The 23697-nt window shown below is 36.8% G+C and overlaps 2 protein-coding genes and 2 pseudogenes across 2 annotated transcripts; all 4 read left to right on the top strand.

The window, feature by feature from the left end:
- The first annotated feature begins 5436 nt into the window (after nucleotides 1–5436).
- Nucleotides 5437–6247, top strand: LOC125199356 (putative germin-like protein 2-1). Its single transcript, XM_048097401.2, has 2 exons — nucleotides 5437–5551; nucleotides 5733–6247. Exons 1-2 carry the CDS (start codon nucleotides 5437–5439, stop codon nucleotides 6245–6247), a joined length of 630 nt encoding a protein of 209 aa, XP_047953358.2.
- Nucleotides 6248–6375: 128 nt separating this feature from the next.
- Nucleotides 6376–7170, top strand: LOC125199347 (putative germin-like protein 2-1; annotated as a pseudogene).
- An 8135-nt stretch (nucleotides 7171–15305) lies between these two features.
- Nucleotides 15306–16370, top strand: LOC125199329 (putative germin-like protein 2-1; annotated as a pseudogene).
- A 627-nt stretch (nucleotides 16371–16997) lies between these two features.
- Nucleotides 16998–21127, top strand: LOC148932845 (putative germin-like protein 2-1). The gene is made up of 6 exons (XM_089065255.1): nucleotides 16998–17051; nucleotides 17331–17411; nucleotides 17843–17954; nucleotides 18122–18244; nucleotides 19301–19310; nucleotides 20797–21127. The coding sequence occupies exons 1-6, from the start codon at nucleotides 16998–17000 to the stop codon at nucleotides 21125–21127; spliced, it is 711 nt and encodes a 236-aa protein (XP_088921381.1).
- The last annotated feature ends 2570 nt before the right edge of the window (nucleotides 21128–23697 follow it).

The raw sequence follows: 23697 nt of genomic DNA, 5'->3' as shown, positions 1-23697 counted from the left end.
GGGGCGTACCTTCCTCCATGTGTAACCGAAACAAACGTTGCTTCAAGAGCAACTTGTTGGTTAGAGATTTCGTCATGTATAGACTCTCCAACTTCGCCCAAAGAGCAGCAGCCGTCTCCTGATCCGCAACTTCGATGATAACATCGTCAGACAGGCTCAATATGATGGTCGAGTGGGCCTTTTCGTCTAGGGTTGTTGTAACACCCCACTTTTTCAAACCCTAATTTTCGGGTTATAAAATTTTTGCATTAAATGCCTTAAATGCTAAGATATGTGGATTAATTGATGAGTAATTAATTACATGATGTCTTTGTGACCTAATTGTGTATGGGAGTTGAGATTTAGTTGAATAGTCAACTTGTTGAAAATATGACGTGGCTATTGAATAGTCAAAGATGTGGAAAATATGACGTGGTCGTTGAAAGGTCAATGCGTTGAGAAAAGGAAGAGGTAGTAAAGAAATGATTGATTTGGTGTGAATATTTGATGCGGAGTAATATAATTGTGGTGAATTATTTTCCTAAGGGATGAGTGAGAATTAAATAGGAACATTATTTAATAATGTGGAATTTTCGATCCCTCCTATTTTTATTTGGAGAAGGAATCATATTTTTCTTGGATTTAATTATTGGTTTGGGATAATTATCCAAATTAAATCCAAAGTCCGAATATTCCTTATTTTGTTGATGAAATTTTCGAAACCCTTGTCAAATAGTGGGATTTTCGAAAATCCCTTATATTATGGGAGAAGGGATTATTTTATTATATTATTTGATCCCTTGTTTATTCTCTTCCATAAATAAATTCAAATATCTTACCATATCTTGCCATATCTAAGAAGATCTTGCCATATCCTAATTAAATTAGGATTTGAATTTAAATTCCTTATGGGAGAGGCATAAAAACCGCCACTTCCTATATTATTTGGGGAGGATTTATTATTTTATTTTGCTCCGTGATATCTTATTCTACTCTGTGAAATATTCAAATTAAATCATAGGCTAATTAATATAGCCTAAATTTCGAATCCCCCTTATTTATCACTAGAATTAACGCCACTTCCCCCTAAAATCTTTCCAAATCTTTAATTTATTTAATTAAAAATATTATATTTTGCACTCTATAAATAAGAGTGAGAACCTAACCCTAGCACACCAAAATCACGCCTCCCACTCTTGGACAAACCGTCTCCCACTTCTCCATACTCTCTCAAATTTTTCTTCTACTTTCTCCATTAATTCTTCATCTTTTGGAGAAGAATTGAAGTTGCAATTCGAGGATTTGGTGAAGAATCAAGATTCTACTTGTTTCCTACCGATTGTTCTTTTGAAAAATGTACTTTTATTTTGATCTTCTCTTCTTCTACCGATCAATCGATGTTCTTGGGTCCACATGCATTTAGAATGAGCGAAAGGGAAATTAATCGGTGAATTTGGGATGCATGTGATAAGTGTGTGTGTGTGTGCGTGCACGCCTCGGAAGGCGTGCACATGTGTTGTGTTCGTGTGCGTGTGTGGTCGGTGTAGAACACTCATGCGTGACACGATTTAATGGTGAATTTGGAGTTGTTATTCAAATAAAAATGATATACTAATTGTACCTTGATTTTGGATGATGATATTAAAGATTTATCGATGGGAAAAAGGGAAACGTGGGAACATGCATGATTTGAAATCAATGTTCGAAACTGATTTGTGATACGCCTAATTTAAAGGTGATACTTCGCGCTCTCAGCGTGATAAACGAGGAGAAGAGAACACTTTCGAGCTAAGCCGACAAGGTGGGCTTTCTTTTAAAATAAGGACATTGTCCTAAACTGATATTGATGAGAATGAGATATGTGTTATCATGCCTTGATTTGTTTTGTCGTGCCTATCCCACGTGGCTATGCCACTATTGATTTAATCAAATTCGGATCCTCGTAGAGCCGCAAACTCTACTTGGGTTAGTGTACACCAATGTTAGACCGAGTGCTGGCGTACGGGTCGGCCGGTCTAGTGACCTGGATTGCGGCGGCATTCCTTGTCATGTAGAATGAGGATATAGTAAACGTCGATGTGAAAAATGGTTGCGCGACCGTGATTTTGGATAAATGATATATATATTGTGGTGCCTCGGGCCTTTCTAAAGATAAAACCCCGATGGACACTTGAAAATGGCATGATGACTATTTTGTGATAAAACTGTTTTCGGCAATGAGTCCACTGAGTATGATTATAGTACTCAGCCCTGCATGTGTTTTCCCTATGTGCAGGTTGAGCGGTGACGAGTGGGCGGCGGTGTTGAGTAGGAAATAATAACATGATCTATTGAAACTTTAAGTGTCGTTGTGTCTCCATACATAGCTTCACTTCTCTCTTGGTCGCTTCTGCTACAATACGAAAACTTGTGATCTTTTGGTTGGGTTGAATTATTTTTTTTCGTGGGAGTATTTTGGATATGAAACAGTTGAGATTATTTTGGAACTTTGCTATTTCGGAGCATTTATTGTGATAGCCTTTTTGTTGGATTTCATTGCTGAGGCATTATTCTTCCCCTACTTAATTGTTCATTAAATGCTCTGGTAAATTACCTTTAAATGAGACCCTAGCCCATAATCTTTGTTGCATTTAAGTCTTCCTAGATAGCGATCGCCATTATTATTATACCCTAAAATGGCGGGTCGTTACAGTTTTCCACTCCTTATCATCCTCCGTAGCCTTCTTTGTTTTGAACGGCTCCCACAAACACTGCTGCTTCAGCAGAGATCGCATCTTGATCTGCCATAAACCAAAACTATTTCTCCCAGTGAATTTTTCAACCTTCACGTTCAGAGCAGACATCTCGATTTACCAGACAAAACCCTCTTAGCGGAATTCAAAACCCTAGTTGGAAAACCAAGGCTCTAGATACCAGTTTGTTATGACAAATAGGGCAATTGTGAATCGAGAAACAAAAGAACGTAAACAGACACAAAATTTATGTGGTTCACCAACGTTGTGTTGGCTACGTCCACGGGCAAGAACGTAGAACAAATTGTATTATGACTGCGGTTTTCAGATACAGATTGCAGAATTATGTGCTCTACTCCCATATATGTAGACACACATTAGACAGACTGGGTCAAGGAAACATAATCCTATCCCAATTAGGAAACCTAATCATATACAAATTAAAGGCATACTAACAAAAAAATATTCTGATTTTCTCAATCAACCTATAACATCTTGTTGATTTGGTGCACCTATGTTTCAAGGATGCATGAGCTCGGAAACTTCTTTTACAGCGGGCTGCATTTGCCATCAAACACGAGTAACCCCTACCGAGCCGGGCTGAAAGCAGCCCGAATCCCGGGCCTGAACGGTTCTCATCCTGCCCCACTAGCACCCAAGGGCGGCCAAGATTCTAACCGTTCTAGAAGGTTCCTTGGAAGTCGGATTCGTAACTTCATACCCTAACTACAAACTATACCCTAAAGTTCTCAACAAGGGCGACGACTCACGTCTTTTTCGTCCCCATTGGGAGCATGAACACAGTGGTCCTGTCAGTGGTCAATAGCCATAACGCTGAAATCGTTGAAGTTGTCGCCGGTATCTTCGGTGCCAAGCCTATGATTGCACATTGTATCATTTGTGAAGCTGTCTCGAACCAAGTTCGTTCCAAATATTGTTTTTTAGTATTATATTTTTGGCAAGTTGACCTCACATTTCACTAACTAACTTTATTTATATTTTTACTTAATCTGCATGTCCCACTAGGTATGAAACATTTGTTTTGTGGCATGAAATTTTAGGTAATGCTCGATTGTGAGTTAATAAATAGAGAATAAAATAAGAAATGATGTTATTTCCATTTTATGAAAAAATAGTATGTTGTTTTTAATGAGACGGTCGTATACGTATGGATTCCACATTTCAAAGGTTTGGCGATGTCACCAGGCCTGAAAATAGGGGAAAGAGACTGAAACAAGATTCAAACTAATGTGGAATTTTTAAATTTGAAATAGACTAAAATTAAAGAAAGCAATTACACTAGAATATGGATTGGGAAACTCCGGCATAGTCACAGTGGTGAGAAAAATTAACACTTGGCGAAAATTATTTTTTTTTTTTGAAAAATAGACAGAGTGAGAAGGAAAGAATGCATGAACATTCTCAATAAAATGATGCAAAATGAACTAAGTTAAAAAGCTACTAAAAATAAATTCCTAAGAAAGCTAGAAACTATGGATGTGACAGCAAAAAGGTGGTCTCAAAGCTTATCTAATACTCTCTCTGTCCCACAATAGGAGTCACTCCTATTATAAGCACGAATTTTAAGAAATGTAAAGAATAGTGGATTTAAAAAGTTAGTGAAATATGAGACCCATTTTTTATATTAATTTTATAATAAAATGTGAGTGATGTGAGTGTGGGACTGACAAAATTGGCAAAGTGTGACTCTTATTATGGGACGGAAGAAGTAGATAAACTAAATAACTCCTAAATTTTGTCTAAGAACTTGAAACAATTTATACACTCGTGAACTATATACTACCTCTGTCCACGAAAATTTGTCCCATTTTTTCATTTCCCTCCGTCCCCCAAAATTTGTCCCATTTCACTTTTACCATTTTTGATAGTGGACCCCATATTTCACTAACTCATTTCTACTCACATTTTATTATAAAATTAATATATAAAAGTAGGACCCAAAATTCACTAACTTTTTCAACTCATTTTCCAGTATATTTCTTAAAACCCGTTCCCGGTTTGACGAATTTTCGTGGACGGATATAGTAACTTTTATTGGGTTAAGATTAAATTGCAATGTTTGCGTGAATGACATCGATTACATCTATTCGAAATGACATCTTTGTTTTTCTTGTCATATTTATCCACCTACATTATCTGATGAGCAACTTATGATTTGATTTGGTGGAATAAGATTATTATTTTTTCGATCAATTTTAATGATCATGTGAAAATTCAGAATACGTCTATAGTTCACGATATAAGCAACCAATAGCCCCTTCGACAAACAATATTTAACTAAAGGTGAAATGGTTAATCTAAAGTTAGAAAATTTCAAACATGGAATCCGATCAACACAATCAAGAATATATGGATAACCTTGAACTCACATAAACGGTCGTGTGTGATTAAGCAATATACTTATAACTTTCGACCAATTCCTAATTAATATGGAATCAATTTTTAATGATTTATATAAATCCATAGTACTAATCTGTCTATTTTATTTCACTTTCCAAATTTTCAATAATTAAATTTTGTTCGAGTAGATAAGGATATTAAAAAACGTTATATTCCATTATTAGAGAAATAACATTATGCTATTTGATTATTAGATGAGATTGTGTAGGTAGTGTAGCATATGACTTTGATTATTCTATCAAACACGCCTATAAATAGGTTGTTTTATCCCATAAACTATAATATAAAAAAAAAACTAATTAAGATGACTGGAGTTATAGTTTTATTCAGCACTTTGGCCTTTAATTTATTGCATTTAGCATTGGCTTTTGATCCTTCTGCTTTACAAGATTTCTGCGTTTTCGATGCCAAAAGACCCGGTAAGCATTCTCCCACTTTCATATCACTATTTAAATTTGGGTAAATAGAAAAAATCATAAAGTTTTAGTCAAATTCTGGTCCGCGCTACAATTTTACCATTTTGCTCAATTCTCCCATAACAAAAATATTCTAATTTTCTATTAATAATATATTGTTGATTTGGCGCACCTATGTTTCTAGGATGCAAGAACCCAAGAATTGTTACCGCCAACGACTTCTTCTACAGAGGGCTGCATTTGCCATCAAACACGAGTAACCCCTACCGGGCCGGGCTGAAAGTAGCCGGAATCCCGGGCCTGAACGGTCAAGGGCTGACGCTGGCCCGCCTTGACTTCCTGCCAAATGGACTCTTCCCGCCCCACTACCACCCGAGGGCGTCCGAGATTCTCACCGTTCTAGAAGGTTCCTTGGAAGTCGGATTCGTGACGTCATACCCTAACTACAAACATTACCCTAAAGTTCTTAACAAGGGCGATGTCTTCATCGTCCCGGTCGGGCTTGTCCACTACCAACGCGGCGTCGGGAATGCTAAAACGGTGGTTCTGGCAGCGCTCAATAGCCAGAACCCCGGAATTGTGGAAGTTGCCGCCGGTATATTTGGTGCCAAGCCTGTGATTGATAGCAATTATCTAGCAAAAGCTTTTAGATTGAATAAGGGAATTGTGGATCGGCTTCAATGCAAGCCTTGGTCTTGATTGTTGTAGAAGTGATTACTCCATTTCTTTATTTTCAATAACATGAAATAGCTCCATGATTTTTTTCCTAATCAAATACACCTATAAATAGATTGTTTTATCCCATTAACTATAATCAGAAAAAAAAAATGACTGGAGTTGTAGTTTTATTCAGCACTTTAGCCCTTAATTTATTGTGTTTGGCCTTGGCTTTTGATCCTTCTCCTTTACAAGATTTTTGCGTTTTCGATGCCAATAGCGCCGGTAAGTATTGTCCCACTTGCATATATCACTATATAATTTTGGGCAAATTGCAAAATATACATTAATTTTAATCCATGAATTTTAACATTTTCCTCAATTCTTCCATGACAATATTCTGATTTTCTATTAGTAATATGTTGTTGATTTGGCGCACCTATGTTTCTAGGATGCAAGAACCCGGGAACTGTTACAGCCGACGACTTCTTCTACAGCGGGCTGCATTTGCCAGCAAACACAAGCAACCCCTACCGAGCCGGGCTGAAAGCAGCCCGTATCCCGGGCTGAACGGTCAAGGGCTGACGCTGGCCCGCCTCGACTTCCTGCCAAATGGATTCATCCCGCCCCACTATCACCCGAGGGCGGCCGAGATTCTCACCGTTCTAGATGGTTCCTTAGAAGTCGGATTCGTGACGTCATACCCTAACTACAAACATTACCCTAAAGTTCTTAACAAGGGAGACGTCTACGTCGTCCCCGTTGGACTTGTCCACTACCAGCGCGGCGTTGGGAATGCGAACACGGTTGTTCTGTCGGCGGTGAATAGCCAGAACGCCGGAATTGTGGAAGTTGCCGCCGGTATATTTGGAGCCAAGCCTGTGATTGACAGCAATTATCTTGCAAATGCTTTTAGATTGAATAAGGGAATTGTGGAGCAGCTTCAATCCAAGCCTTGGTCTTGAGCGTTGTTAGAAGTGATTACTCCATTTCTTTATTTTCAATAATAAGAAATGGCTCCATAATTTTTTTTCCTACTTTCAAATTGCCATTTCTTCTAAAGACAATCTCTAGTTGAGCACCATTGGGCATTGTGTATCATTTGTGCAGCCGTCTCGAACCAAGTCCCTTATAAATGATATTTTAAGTTAATATATAGTAATAATTTGTTTCAAAAGTAATAGTAACCAAAGAGAAAAAGTTTCTTATACTAAATTCTCCGCACAAAATACTGATACTAGTACATATATAAAATGTATTTCCTAGATTCCTGAATAAGTGGTCAACTCCTAATATTAATGCTAATATGCTATGTACACCTATTACTTTAATTTGGTACATGTATTTGTGTAGATTCATCCCACTCTAGTTTATTCCTTCACTAGTATAAATAGAATGCCCCTTGGTCTAAATTTCATTTAAGTATTCAATAAGATTTCTCTACACAAAGTATCAACTTGTTCTTGTTTCATTTCTCTCTGTATATACACATTTTGGCAAAGTCGACGATAATCCAACTATTGAGGGGAAGGTTTATAGAACTGCAGTGGGTGTGGTTCAATATGCAACAATTACAAGGCCAGAAATCAGCTATTGTGTGAATACGGTGAGCCAATACCGTGTCTTCGCCTCTTGATAAAGAGGTCAGAGAGGTATAAATTAGTTAAAACCACAGAAATAGGTTATAGGGGAATGAATAGTGGAGTTCTGAGATTATGACCATGAGAATACACAAACATTAAGAAACAAGAGAAAACAAAGAAACCAATTCAATTCTCAATTAACAAACAAGAGAAGAGAAAGAAACCAATCCAATTCTTTGATGATTGCAAATACATAACTAGTTTAGAAAGGGGAAGTGCTGATTATTGAACTTGTTCAAACATAGCATATCCATCCGATGGAGAGGGATATCGCGGCGTTTGTGGAGCGTTGCTTAGCCTGCCAACAGGTAAAGGCCTTACATCAATGACCACATGAAAAATTACAACCACTGGTGATACCCGAGTGGAAATGGGAGCACATCGCCATGGATTTCGTGACGGCCTTGCTAAAGACCCTAACGGGAAACACCGCAATTTGGGTGATCATAGATCGACTTACCAAGTGTGCGCACTTCATACCGATTCCTATAACTCATGGATCGAGCAAGCTGGCGCAGATTTACATAAAGGAGATTGTGCGATTGCATGGAGTCCCAGTGACAATTACGTCCGATCGTGACCCGAAGTTCACATCAAAATTTTGGATTAGTCTACGGCGCAAGCTTGGAACGCGATTGAATTTTAGCACGGTGTTTCACCCGCAGTCCGACGGGCAATCCGAGAGGACAATCCAAACCCTCGAGGATATGTTGAGAGTCGTGGTGCTCGACCGCGGTGGAAGTTGGGAATCCGTACTACCGCTGATTGAATTTGCTTACAACAACAACTTTCAAGCAACAATCAACATGGCGTCATATGAAGCACTATACGGAAGGAAGTGTAGATCACCGCTTTACTGGGATGAGGTTGGCGAGCGAAGGGTACTCGGACCCGATGCAGTCGAAGAGATGATTGAAATTGTTCGACAAATTCGTGTGAGAATGAAGGAAGCCCAGGACAGACAAAAGTCATACGCTGACGTCCGACGGACCGACTAACAATTTCAAGCCGGTGATAAAGTTTTTCTCAAAGTGTCCCCGCCGAAAGGGATAACGCGTTTTGGTGCTAAAGGAAAATTGAAACCGCATTTTATCGGACCTTATGAAATTCTTGAAGAAATAGGACCCGTAGCATACCGATTAGCGCTACCGCCAAGTCTCGGAAATGTGCATAACGTCTTTCACGTATCGCAGTTGCGAAAATATGTGTTCGATCCGAAACACGTGATCCACTATGGAGAAGTCGTGCTGAATTCCGACTTGAGCTACGAAGAGAGACCACAGATGATCTTGGACCGAAAGGTTCAAAATTTGAGAAATAAATCCATTGCTAGCGTAAAAGTACTATGGAGAAACCACGAATATGAAGAAACCACGTGGGAGCATGAGGACAAGATGATGGAACTGTACCCGGAACTCTTTCCATGAAGGTACCAAATTTCGGGACGAAATTTCTTTTAAGAGTGGTAGAATGTAACGCCCCGCTTTTTCGAACCCTTTCGAGTTATAAAATTTTTGCATTAAATGCTTTTAATGCTATGGAGTATGTGGATTAATTGATGAGTGATTTAATTACATGATTTCTTCGTGACCAAATTGCGATTTGGAGTTGAGATTTATTTGAATAGTCAAATGGATGACGAGATTGATTGAATAATCAAAAATGTGGAAAATATGACGTGGCTGTTGAATAGTCAAAGATGTGGAAAATATGACGTGACCGTTGAAAGGTCAATGTTTTGAGAATATGAGGTGGAAGTAAAAATGGTTGTTTTTGTGTGAATACTTTGATGCGGAGTAATATAATTGTGGCGAATTATTTCCCAAGGGATGAGTGAGACTAAATAGGATTTTCATAAATATCCTACACATTTTATCTGGAATTTTCGACCCTTATTATTATTGGAGAAGGAATCCTATTTTTCTTGGATTTAATTATTTGCTTGGGATAATTATCCAAATTAAATCCAAAGTCCAATTATTCTATGGAATTTTCGACTCCCATGTTTATTTCATGGAGATTTTCGAAATCTCCTATTTTGTGGGAGAAAGAATTATTTTATTATATTATTTGATCCCTTATTTATTCTCCTCCATGAATAAATATAAATATTCTAGCATATCTTACCATATCTAAGAAGATCTTGCCATATCCTATTTAAATTAGGATTTGAATTCAAATCCTAGGCATAAAAACCGCCTACTCCATAATTATATGGGAGGATTTATTATTTTATTCTGCTCCGTGATATTTTATTCTACTCCGTAAAATATCCAAATAAAATCATAGGCTAATTAAATCTTCCTCCCATTTTTCCCATTTTTCACGCCAACTCCCTCCCCAAATCTTCTCAAATCTTTAATTTATTTAATTAAAGATATTATATCTTGCACTCTATAAATACATGAGAAAACCTAAACCTAGAATCAGATAAAAATCGCCCCTCTCTCTCAAAATCACGCCTCCCCACTTTTCCACTTCTTCTTCAACTTGTTTTCTATTTTATTCAAGATCTCTTCATTCTTTACCAAGAATTGAAGTTGAAATTCAAGAATTGTTGAAGAATCAAGGCTATTACTTTGTTCTACCGTTCGTTCTATCAAGAAAAAGTATTTTTATATCAATCTTTTCTCATCTAACCGATTAATCGGTGTTCTTTGAACCCTCATGCATATAGATCGAGTGAAAGGGGAAACCAATTGATGAATGGGATGCATGTGTGTGTGTGTGTGGACCGTGTGCGTGTGTGTGCATGCCTCGGTGTGCGTGCATGTGTGTTGTATGTGTGTTGTATGTGTGTGCGTGTGATGTGTGTTGTGAAACACTCATGCGTGACACGTTTTGATGATAGATCTGGAGTTGTTGTGCGAATAAAAAGTGATACGATAATCATACCTTGATTTTGAATGGTGATATTAAAACGAATTAATGGGAAAAGGGAAACGCTGGGAACATGCATGATTTTCGAATCAATGTTTAAAACTGATTTGTGATACACATAATTTAAAGGTGATAATTCGCGCTCTCAGCGTGATAGCAAGGGGAAGAGAATACTTGCGAGCTAAGCCGACGAGGTGGGCTTTTCTTTTAAAATAAGGATATCGTCCTAAATCTTTATTGATGAGAATGAGATCTGTGTTATCATGCCTTGATTTGTTTTGTCGTGCCTATCCCTTGTGGCTATGCCACTATTGATTTAATCGAATTCGGATCCTCGTAGAGCCGCAAACTCTACGAGGATTGCGGCCGCATTCCTTGTCATGTAGAATGAGGATATGGTAAACGTAGATGAGAAAAATGGTTGCGCGACCGTGATTTTGGATAAATGATATATATATTGTGGTGCCTCGGGCCTTTCTAAAGATAAAACCCCGATGGACACTTGAAAATGGCATGATAACTATATTTGTGAAAAAACTGTTTTCGGCATGAGTCCACTGAGTATGTTTATATTACTCAGCCCTGCACGTGTTTTCCCAATGTGCAGGTTGAGCGATAACGAGCGATTGGCGGTGTTGAGCAAAGGAGATAATAATAATAATATGACCAGTTTGAAACTCCGAGTGTAGTTGTGTCTTCATACATAGCTTCACCCTTCTCTTGGTTGCTTCCGCTGAAACATGAAACTTATGATTGTTTGGTTGAGTTTGAACTATTTTATTTCGTGGGAATATTGAGATGTGATAGGGATTGGATTATTTTTGAAACCTTGTCATTTTGAAAATGCTAATTGTGATACCCCTTTTTCATTGAATCTCATTGCTAAGGCATTATTCTTCTCTTACTTAATTTTTCATTAAATACTTTGGTAAAATTTCTTTAAATGAAACCCTAGCCTATGATCTTTGTTGCATTTAAGTCCGCCTAGTTAACGACCGCCGTATTTATTATACCCTAGAAGGGTGGATCGTTACATTCAGCCTGCCCGACTTTTTTCACAGCCAAGGTCAACAACATGAAAGAGCCGTTGTAGGCCGTCTCAACAGCCTTGACAACTTCCACAAGCTCAAAAGTTTTGGTATTATGCAATTAAAAGCTTGTTTCAATCATAAATATCTTTGATGATTAAATATGCATAGCATACCGTACCGTGTCAACATTGATCTCATCAATAGCAAACTTTGCTTTCTCATACGCATAATCACGATCGATAGGTTCAGACAGAACAAGAGGGATCAAACACACCAACATACTACCTAGATAAGTAGGAAGTTTCACATCAAAATCAAAACCCTAGAACGTTAATTCAATCAATTACTCCCTCCGTTCAGCTTAAGATGACACGTTTTCCTTTTTAGTTTGCCCCAACTAAGTTACTAAGATGACACATTTCCTTTTTCGGTACCTTTATCTGTCTAATTAATACACTCAACCAATTTTTCTCACTTCTATTAAAATATACATCTTTCTTCATAATACTTACACCCACATTTTCTCTCTCCAATTAAACACTTTAACCAACAACTCCTAAAATCTCGTGCCGGCTAAGCAATGTGTCATCTTAGCCGGGGCGGAGGGAGTAGTCAAAACTAATTAAGCAAAATTAGAAAAAAATAAATAAATTGCTTACACCACTATTGCAGACTTGAGTGATGTATCTGAGAACGGCGTGATGGTCATAAGGAGGGCCTTTCTTCATGTCCGCTATCAATTCCGTACCATTACTTGCCAAACATTCTCTCATCATATCGAAATTTTCCTCTTCGAAAATCCACTTTCGTTTGAAGTTGCAGAGTAGAGCAGTGATATCTTCCGTGAATTCCGATACCTGCCGCGATTCCTTTGCCATGCCGGAATCTAGACAAACTGTTTCTCCAATCGGTAAATTAGGGTTTTCTGCCATCCAATAAACGATTTTACAATTTCTCTCCTTTTCTCATCTATGAGGACTAAATAAGTTCAAATCAAATAAAAACCCAATATATCAATTTCATACCCCAAGAAATTCTAATTAAACCGTAATTTGATTCGCATAATATGTAATTTTCTGAAATTAATTAGTGTGATATGTATGGTGTGAGGATTTCAATTCATTAGCAGATTTCAATAAAATACTACTCCCTCTGTCCCGGCCGCTTAAGATGACACGTTTTCCTTTTTAGTCTGTCCAACTATGATGACACATTTCCTTTTTTGGTAACTCTCTCTCTCCAATTAATACACTCAACCACTTTTTCTCACTCCTATTAAAATATTCATCTTTTTTTATCTCTCTACTTTAATACTTCCACCCACGTTCTCTCTCCAATTAAATACTTTAACTAATAACTCCTAAAATTCTGTGCCGGCTAAGCAATGTGTCATCTTAACCGGGACAGAGAGAGTAGTAGTATAAACTTATCAGAAGGTGACCTAGGTATTCTAGACAATGACGAAGCCAAAATTTTATTGAGAATCAGTAAATTAGTAATGCATATATTGAAATTTATGGGACCATGGGCCCCCGGCCCATTTTAATGTGTTTCACGTTTACAAGGAATATGTATCAATCTATTTTAGATGTGTATAAATCTATTCTAGGTACAAATCAATTTCATATGACTATGAATACTTTCACCGTTTGTCTGATTTACTTTTCTTAGTTTGACAATAGTATGATATTAATTTATGGTATGAGGATTACTGTAATTTATTAGTACAAAATTAAAGCTAACAATTGAAAAAAGTAATTTTCTATAATTAACAAACAAATAATAATTTATTAGTGCAAATCAGAACGCCGGAATCGTTGAATAAGGCTTTTAGATTGGATAGGGGAACTGTGGAGCAGCTTCACTCCAAGCCTTGGTCTTGAGCTCCGATCCATACTTGTTTAGTTCTTATGATTAATGCTGTTTAATTGCGCATTATATCATTTGTGAAGTCGTTTCGAACCAAGTTCGTTCAAATATTGATTTTTAGTTCTATTGCTGGCGGATGGCCTCCCATTTCACTAACTCACTTCATTTATATTTTTACTTAATCTGTATATCCCATTAAGCATGAAACATATGTTTTGTGGCGTGAAATTTTAGTTAACGCTCGTTTGTGAATTAATGAAAATAGAATAAAATAAGAAATGATGTTATTTCCATTTTATGAAAAAATAGTATGTCATTTTTAATGGGATGACATTTTATGAATTCCACACTTCAAAGGTTGGGGAATGCCACCGGGCCCAAAAATAAGGGAAAGAGACTGAAATACGAAATACTCCCGTAAACAAGATTTAAACTAATGTGGAAATTAAAGATGGAAATAGATTAAAATTAAAGAAACCAATTAAACTGGAATACGGATTGGGCAACTCAGACATAGTCACAGTGGTGAGCAAAATTAATACTTGGCGAAAATTATTATTTTTTTCGAAAAATAGATAGAGAGAGAAGGAAAGATGCAGTCTTTGCACGAACATTCTCAGCTAAATGATGCAAAATGAACTAAGTTAAAAAGCTACTTAAAATAAATTCCTAAAGGAAGATAGAAACTAGGAATGTGACATAAAAAAGGTGGTCTCAAAGCTTATCTAATAATCCCTCCGTTCCACAATAGGAGTCATAGAGTTTTAAGAAATGTAAAAAAATAGTGGGTTGAAAAAATTAGTGAAATATGAGACCTATTTTTTTATATTGGATTTATAATAAAATGTGAGTGTATTGAGTGTGGGAGTGACCAAAATGACAAAGTATGACTCTTTTTGTGGGACGGAGGGAGTAGATAAACTGAATAACTCCTAAATTTTGTCTAAGAACTTGAAACAATTTATACACTCGTCGACTATAACTTTTATTGGATTGAGGTTAAATTGCAATGTTTGCGTGAATGACATCGATTACATCTATTCGAAATGACATATCTTTGTTTTTCTTGTCATATTTGTCCACCTACATTATCTGATGAGCAACTTATGATTTATATTGGCGGAATAAGAATATTATTTTTTCAATCAATATAAGCAACCAATATCCCCTTCGACAAACAATATTTGAACTAAAGGTGAAATGGTTAATCTAAAGTTGAAATTTTCAAACATGGAATCCGATCAACACAATCAAGAATATATGGATAACCTTGAACACACATAAACGGTCGTGTGTGATTAAGCAATATACTTATAACTTTTGACCAATTCTTAGTTAATATGGAATCATGAATTTTTAATGATATATAAATCCATAGTAATTTTGTCTGGATTTATTACTACATATCACCACTCTAGGTTGCGTACAATTTGGCTACTATTGGTGTCTGTCTATTTTATTTCACTTTCCTAATTTTTAATAATTAAATTTTGTTCGAGTAGATTAGGATATTAGAAAACGTTATATTCCATTATTAGGGAAATAACATTATGCTATTTGATTATTAGATGAGATTGTGTAGGTAGTGTAGCATATGACTTTGATTAATCTATCAAACCCGCCTATAAATAGGTTGTTTTATCCCATAAACTATAATTAAAAAAAAAACAAATTAAGATGACTGGAGTTGTAGTTTTATTCAGCACTTTGGCCTTTAATTTATTGCATTTGGCATTGGCTTTTGATCCTTCTCCTTTACAAGATTTCTGTGTTTTTGATGCCAAAAGACCCGGTAAGCATTTTCCCACTTTCATATCACTATTTCATTTTGGGTAAATAGAAAAAATCATAAAATTTTAGTCAAATTCTGGTCCGTGCTACAATTTTACTCTCTCCGTCCGCAAATAAGAGTCCCGTTTTTCCATTTTAGTCCGTCCATGAATAGAAGTTCCGATTGACTTTTACCATAAATGGTAATAGGGTTCCACCTTTCATTAACTTATTACACTCACATTTTATTTAAAACTACTATATACAAGTGAGACCCATATTCCACTAACTTTTTCCATCCACTTTTCTTAACTTTTCTTAAAACTCGTGCCGCCCATGAATGGGACTCCTAATGGCGGACTGAGGGAGTACCATTTTGCTCAATTCTCCCATAACAAAAATATTCTAATTTTCTATTTATAATATGTTGTTGATTTGGCGCACCTATTTTTCTAGGATGCAAAAACCCGAGAATTGTTACCGCCAACGACTTCTTCTACAGCGGGCTGCATTTGCCATCAAACACGAGCAACCCATACCGGGCCGGGCTGAAAGTAGCCGGAATCCCGGGCCTGAACGGTCAAGGGCTTACGCTGGCCCGCCTCGACTTCCTGCCAAATGGACTCTTCCCGCCCCATTACCACCCGAGGGCGTCCGAGATTCTCACCGTTCTAGAAGGTTCCTTGGAAGTCGGATTCGTGACGTCATACCCTAACTACAAACATTACCCTAAAGTTTCTTAACAAGGGCGATGTCTTCATCGTCCCGGTCGGGCTTGTCCACTACCAACGCGGCGTCGGGAATGCTAAAACGGTGGTTCTGGCAGCGCTCAATAGCCAGAACCCCGGAATTGTGGAAGTTGCCGCCGGTATATTTGGTGCCAAGCCTGTGATTGATAGCAATTATCTAGCAAAAGCTTTTAGATTGAATAAGGGAATTGTGGATCGGCTTCAATGCAAGTCTTGGTCTTGATTGTTGTAGAAGTGATTACTCCATTTGTTTATTTTCAATAACATGAAATAGCTCCATGATTTTTTTTCCTACATTTCAAATTGCCATTTCTTCCAAATATAAATTCAGAATGTCGACTAGTTTTCTCGAACCAAGTCTGTTACAAAAGATATTTGATAATTTGTTTTAAAAAAATCATTAGCCAAAGAGGAAAATCGTCTTTTGGTTAATTGCTAAATTGTCAACGGTTTGCACACTGCAAGCAACCCACAGCTATCAGAGGATCGAAATATTCCTTTTTGATGATCAACATTTTTTAAGGATCCAATAAATCATAATTAGCTAAAAAAGGGAATGTCTAATAGCATTTTTAAATTCAATTAAGGAAGTTAATTCGTATTTTTTGAATATATTGTATTCAATTTTTATTAGTGTCCAAACTAAATTAAAGGATGTAAATGGAATCGTCTTATAAAAAGAATGATTAAGACATACTAGTTGACAAATTAATCAATAACTTAAGGACTGTCCTTGCGCTCTAAATTTCGGCCCTTTCTTCAGAAACTTTCAACAAGTAATTGTGTCTCCATTTTTGTGTCCTGATGCAATTCCTTTGATTTTTCCATGTCGGAATAAAAGGTGCAATGCATGGGATTCGGCAGATGCATGGAATCAATTTTGACGTCGGATTCCGCAGATGCAGTATCTCTCCAATAGGGCTAAATTGTATAGCTATTTAAGGCCCAACAAAAAACTAATGTAGCACGTAAAAGAACAGAGATATTAGACAGATTTAGTGAGCAATCATACAAATTATATTATACAATTAATACAATATTATTGTTCTTCAACAAACAACAGAAACTGGAGGATGGGTGCATTTAGAAAGGGGAAATGCTGATAATTAGACTTGTTCAAACAAACATATTCATTAGATAACATATTCATTAGACAATTTTGCTTGGATAGTTATTGTAACAGCTTCTTCAGCATCAGAGAGTTGATGGACTGCGAGTCCGCGACTCGACCCCCTTGACAACTTCCACAGGCTCAAAAGTTTTGGTATTCTGCGAACCATGTTTCAATCATAATTGAATAAACAAAACCCATCCCAAATCTTTGATGATTTAATACATATAGCATAGCATACCATATCAACATTGATTTCATTGCTAGCAATAAAGGTCGGGTGTGACTAAGCACTATGATATTATTAACTTTGACCAATTCTAGTAAATATGGAATCAGTCTTAATTATTTTATTTCGGTTTCCTAATTTTTACTATGAATTAAATTTTGTCCGAGTAAATTAGGATATTAAAAAGCGTCATATTCAATTACTATGGAAATAACGTTATACTACTGTTTGACTATGGGATGAGATTGTGTAGGTCTTGTAGCATATGATATTAATTGTCCTAACCAAACACACCTATAAATAGATTGTTTTATCCCATAAACTATAATCAGAAAAAAAAAAAAAAAAAAAAAAGACTGGAGTTGTAGTTTTATTCAGCGCTTTAGCCCTTAATTTACTGTGTTTGGCCTTGGCTTTTGATCCTTCTCCTTTACAAGATTTTTGCGTTTTCGATGCCAATAGCCCCGGTAAGCATTGTCCCACTTTCATATCACTATATAATTTTGGGCAAATTGCTAAAAAAAACATGAATTTTGATCTATGAATATTAAAATTTTTCTCAATTTTTTCATGACAAAATATTCTGATTTTCTCTTAGTAATTTGTCGTTGATTTGGCGCATCTATGTTTCTAGGATGCAAGAACCCGGGAACTGTTACAGCCGATGACTTCTTCTACAGTGGGCTGCATTTGCCAGCAAACACGAGCAACCCATATCGGGCCGGGCTGAAAGCTGCCCGTATCCCGGGCTTGAACTGTAACACCCCACTTTTTCGAACTTTAATTTTAGAGCCAAAAAAATATTTAATTCCCTCATTTATGACTTAGGAGACGAGAATTAATTGAGGAACGAAATTATGACCGAGTCGAGTTTAGGGTTGCGTTGGAAGTTTGAAAAGTCAAACTTGTTGATTATATGACGTGTCATGCGAATATTTGAATTTGAGAAATTATGTGTTTGTGGGTGAGTGAGATTATTAGGATATTTTTTCCATAACCTTATTTGCTTGGATTTTCGAAAACCCCTCATTTTATTGGAGAAAATCCTATTTTTCCGAATTTAATTTAATTCTAGGGATATTTATCCAAATTAAATCCAAAACCCAATTATTCCCTATTTTTAATGAGAAAAATCGGCCCCACTTGTTCTAGGTGATTTTCGAAAATCACCTATATTTGGGAAGGAAAGAATTTATTTTATTTTTAATTGATCCCTTATTGATTTCCTTACATACCTCAAATCAAATATTCTATCAAATCTTACCATGCCTCAAGAAGATCTTGTCATATCATATTTTAGTTAATATTAAAAATCCATTCCTTATTTAATACCTATAGTACACGCCTATCTTCCTTTCCCAATGGGAGGATTTTTATTTTATTTTTCTCTGTGATATTTTATTCTACTCCGTAAAATATACAAAATAAAATCTTGGCTAATTAAAAGCCACCATTTTCGAAAATTTCATGCTTGAGCCCTAGAGCTTATTTTTGTTAATTTCTTCTTCCCTACTCCACAATATTTGTTTATTTAATTGTGGAGAATAAAAATCTTTCCAAATATTCTACTTAATTACCTAAAGATTTTATTGAACCCTATAAATAAGAGCAAAACCTAACCCTAACCCTAACCCTCATTATTTTTGCCCCCACCCATTATACACGCCCCCCCTCTCTCTTTCCCTCACTCTCAAGTTTCTTCTACTTTTCTCCAATAATCCTTCATCCTTTGAGAAGAATTAGAGTTTGAGCCTCAAGATTTTGAAGAACCAAGTCTCTACTTTGTTTCTACCATTCGTTTTTCTCCAAAAAGGTATTCTTATGTTAATTCTTCTTCATCTAACCGATTAATCGGTATTCTTGAACCCTCATGCATCTTGATCGAGTGAAAGTGGGATAAAGGGGATATGGAATATATGTGTGCATGTGTGTGTGCGTCGTGTGTGTGTGTGTGTGTGTGTGCGTTGCGTGTGCGTGTGCGTGGCGTGTGTGTGTGTGTGTTGTGTGTGTGTGTGGGTGTGTTGTGTGTATGTTGGCAAAATACTCGTGTGTGACATATGTTGATGATAGATCTAGAATTAAGATGCGAATGAAATTTATATGATGAACATGACTTGATCTTGATTGGTATGGGAAAAGGGAAAACGTGACGCATGCATGATTTATGAATTTATGTTAGGACTAATACATGGTATGTACATGTGTGGTAAAAAGGTGAAACCTCGGTTGCAAAGCAGGATAACAAAGGGAAAGAACATACTTGAAATCTAAGCAGTCGAGGTGGGCTTTATTCTTAAACTCTCTTATTTCTTGCAAAAATATTGATTGGTGTGATAAGGGTGGTTTGAAACGTTATGCCATGCCTGTGACTGTTTTTTATGATATTGTGTGTCTGATGCCTAGTTCGTGAGTATGCTCCATTAGGCTACAGTGGCTATGGATATGTATAAACGAATTCGGGTCTGAGTACGGGCCGCAAACCCTACCAGGCTGTGTACACGGTGGGATCGGGAGCCGTCCTTGCTAGTCGGCCGGTCTCGTGGGCGAAAAGTGTGGCCACACTTTCGTCGCACCATGGAAAGATTGTGATTGTGATTGTGATTGTGATAATTGATGAAAAAAGTGGGGGAGTTGTTTGACTGGCCAGTCTAAGAAATATTTTTTTGTGATACTCGTGATATTCTTTTATAATTGCTTAAAACTCGAGTTCAATATGGTAAGGGTGGCATAACTTATTAAATAAAATGTTTTGGCACTCGAGTTCACTGGGTATTTCAAAATACTCAGCCCTACATGTGTTTTCCTTATGTGCAGGTTGAATGTCGACGAGCGTTGGCGGGTGTTGAACAAACTTAATTAATAAGATGGATATTTTGAACCTCGAGTGTAGTCGTGTCTTCATACATGGCTTCACTTTCTCTTGGATGCTTCTGCTAAATTTTGAAACTCATTATTACCACTTAGTCATTTTTAACTTATTTTTCCCCTTGGCTTAGACGATTGAGACATGTCGTGGATTTTGTTGAGCTTATGTTAAACCCTTGTTTTTGGATCGTAGTTTATGCTATCTTTTCTCCTTTGACTTTCTTGTTAAACCCTTGACTTTGATCGTCATTTATGATTATCTACTCTTCATTGATTTTTCTTGATTTAACTGTTGTCTTATTGCCTCAATAGCTCGTTAAATTCCTAGGTCAAATCTCTTTAAATGAAACCCTAGCCTTGCGCTCGTTGTATTTATGTTGTCTAGGTAGCGACTGCCGAATTTATTATACCCTAGGAGGGCGTGTCGTTACATGAACGGTCAAGGGCTGATGCTGGCCCGTTCGACTTCCTCCCAAATGGATTCATCCCGCCCCACTATCACCCGAGGGCGGCCGAGATTCTCACCGTTCTAGAAGGTTCCTTGGAAGTTGGGTTTGTAACGTCATACGCTAACTACAAACATTACCCTAAAGTTCTTAACCAGGGCGACGTCTTCGTCGTCCCCGTTGGGCTTGTCCACTACCAGCGCGGCGTTGGGAATGCGAACACGGTTGTTCTTGTTGTGAAAGAAAAATACTGCCCTGCCACAGCAGCCGGCGAGTTCTTCATGATTTCTCGTGAGGAAGGATGGGTTCTTCACCAATCTGCTCCATAATTTTTTTCCAGTCATTACCTACAATCAGTTCACAATTAATATCAGCAAATAAGACCATTGATTCGCAGTTAAACCAATTTAATACCAATTACACCAAAATCAACTCCTTCTACAGTACACCATGGTCTATACCCAGCAGATTCTCACAACCTGTAAAGAATTTCATCCCAAATTTCACATTTCACGATAAAAAAATTCTAGAGTTAGAGAAAGAGAGAGTGCAGAGGAAGGAGCACGACACTTCCTATTTCAGCCTAAATCATTTTCAAGGTAGATTACATTCCAAATTCATCTCCTTAAATCTCCAATCTCTTACAAATTAAGCTCATATGATTTTGTCATAAATCATGAAAACAACAGTCAAGAGAGTATCCCTATTCTTCCAAAACTTTTTTCCAACGGAGGTAAATGCTCCCAAAACTAAAAGTTTCAAATCAATAACCAAACGTTTGAATTTTCAAATATCGAACTTTGAGCAAGATTTTGAAATAAAATGCTTAGCTTTCCGTGGGGGGTTGGGACTGTCGCCGAGCAACCGGACGGCGCGGTGACCCACGCAGCGATGGTGCGGCGCCGGAGAGCCACAATGGAGGCGGTCAGGCGCTGCGTGCAGCCTCTGGACGGAGAAAGTAAGGACAGCAGAGGAGGCGAGGTCTCGAGGCAGGCGAACTGCAGCGGCGGTATCCCAGAGGATGGCGGCGGGTAATTTTTGAGGGAGAGAGGAGAGATGGTTTGGTTTTAAGTGTTCATTTTCATAAATAAATAATGCCACAAAACTTTTCTGGTAAGCCCACTTTTTTGGGGAAGAGCAAACACATAGAAAGCACGAAGCGGAAGAGACCATTTTTGCTCCATCAATTTATCAATTACTCCTAATTAATTAACTCATTTTCCCGCCCAAACTGAATTCAGTGGCATTTACGTGAATATCAATACAACTGTACCTTTAGATAGTTATAGATTAGAGCATATATGTTCCAATCATAAATAAACAATATTTGAACATTTAATATTTATAGCATAACATAGCATACCATGAAATGTAGTATCAACTATCATGAATTATAGTAATTGATACCTTCCGAGCATTATTGTAGTATGATTTCAAACCCAAAAACATGAACTGACCAAAACCCAAGTAGAATGAATCCAAGATGGGAAAACGTGTAATTTTCAGAAGTATAAATCAGTAAATTAATATATTTAAATAATTATAATCTTCATAATATCTAAATATCATAACATAACCTGTGTCAATATCAATCATCACAAACATAATTTTTTATAAGTATTATATACTCTCTCCGTTCTCTTTTTTTTACTTTGGAACATTCAGTTATAGTTGAGTTATTATGTATTAAAAAACTCCCTTACTTTATTACTATATCTTTATTATGTGCCTTACTTTATTACTACTATATCTTACCTAACACAATAAACATCATTTACTTAATCTTCCTATCGAAAGAGCTGACTAAATTAAGGTGGAGCGGAGAGACGATGTAGCAGTATTAAAAATAAATTTTCGGATAGTATACATCCAAACTTAACGGAAAACCCAAAATTTTCCAAGAATTTAAATCGAAGCAAAGCAAACTCTGAAAAAAAAATGGAACCAAATTAAAAATTTTGGTTTAGTTCGGATCAGATATTCGGTATTTTTGGGTATTTTGCTTCTCCCTCCATTATTCTTCTTCAATGTAGGAGTACAATAGAAGACAAACAAAAGAATAGAAGTGTTTGATGCAATAAAGGCTATTCTTGGTGTAGCGTTGAGGTGCCTACCCTAAAACCAATTCATTAGCAGATTTGAAATGCAAATGGACAGGTTTTATTTACTTCATCAATTTTGTATAATTTGTAGCTCACAGAATGCTTTACTTCCTCTAGCTTCAAAAGTCTCATTATACTCCATATTGTAGTATGAGCTCGAAATCCTAAAAACATGTAATCACCAAAATCCAAGTAAAACAATCCAAGTCCCAAGATGCAAAAACAGAATCATTTTCAGAGGAATAAATTAAATCAGTTAAAAAATCATAGAATTCTTCGTCAACAAACAAGAGAAGAGAAAGAAGACCATATATGAGTGCAAATACATAGTCCTACATAATTAGACATGTTCAAATATAAAACATATAGTACTAATTTAACAACATACATGGAAAACATAGTAGAGACTAAACAAAAACATGACATCAAAATAGTATGTAACATAGTAGCAGAATTGGAACAATGAAGCCAGTTTAACCCTCCACTGCTCGAGCCTCGGGTTTAACCCTCCACTGCTGGAGGGTAAGATCAAGGCTCCTAGAGTAAAAGCAGACCATTGCTTAGATAGTGATAGTAGCAGCTTCTTTTTTCACAGCCAGAGTCAAATAATACATCGAGCCCAGGTCGAAGAGTGAGGAGACAGCCTTGACAACTTCCACAAGCTCGAAATATTTGCTTTTCTGCAATTAAAGTTTCAATCATATAAAATAAACAAAACCCCTCCAATTCTTTGATGATTAAATATTGAAGCATAATTAACATAACCATACCATGTCAACATTGATTTCACGAATCGC

The sequence above is a fragment of the Salvia hispanica genome, chromosome 2, assembly GCF_029641045.1.
Source record: "Salvia hispanica isolate PSC_SH4W2 chromosome 2, Shi_PSC_v1, whole genome shotgun sequence".
Lineage (NCBI taxonomy): Eukaryota > Viridiplantae > Streptophyta > Magnoliopsida > Lamiales > Lamiaceae > Salvia > Salvia hispanica.
Note: the sequence above shows the minus strand (reverse complement) of the source record. Positions and strands in the feature narration are given on the sequence as shown.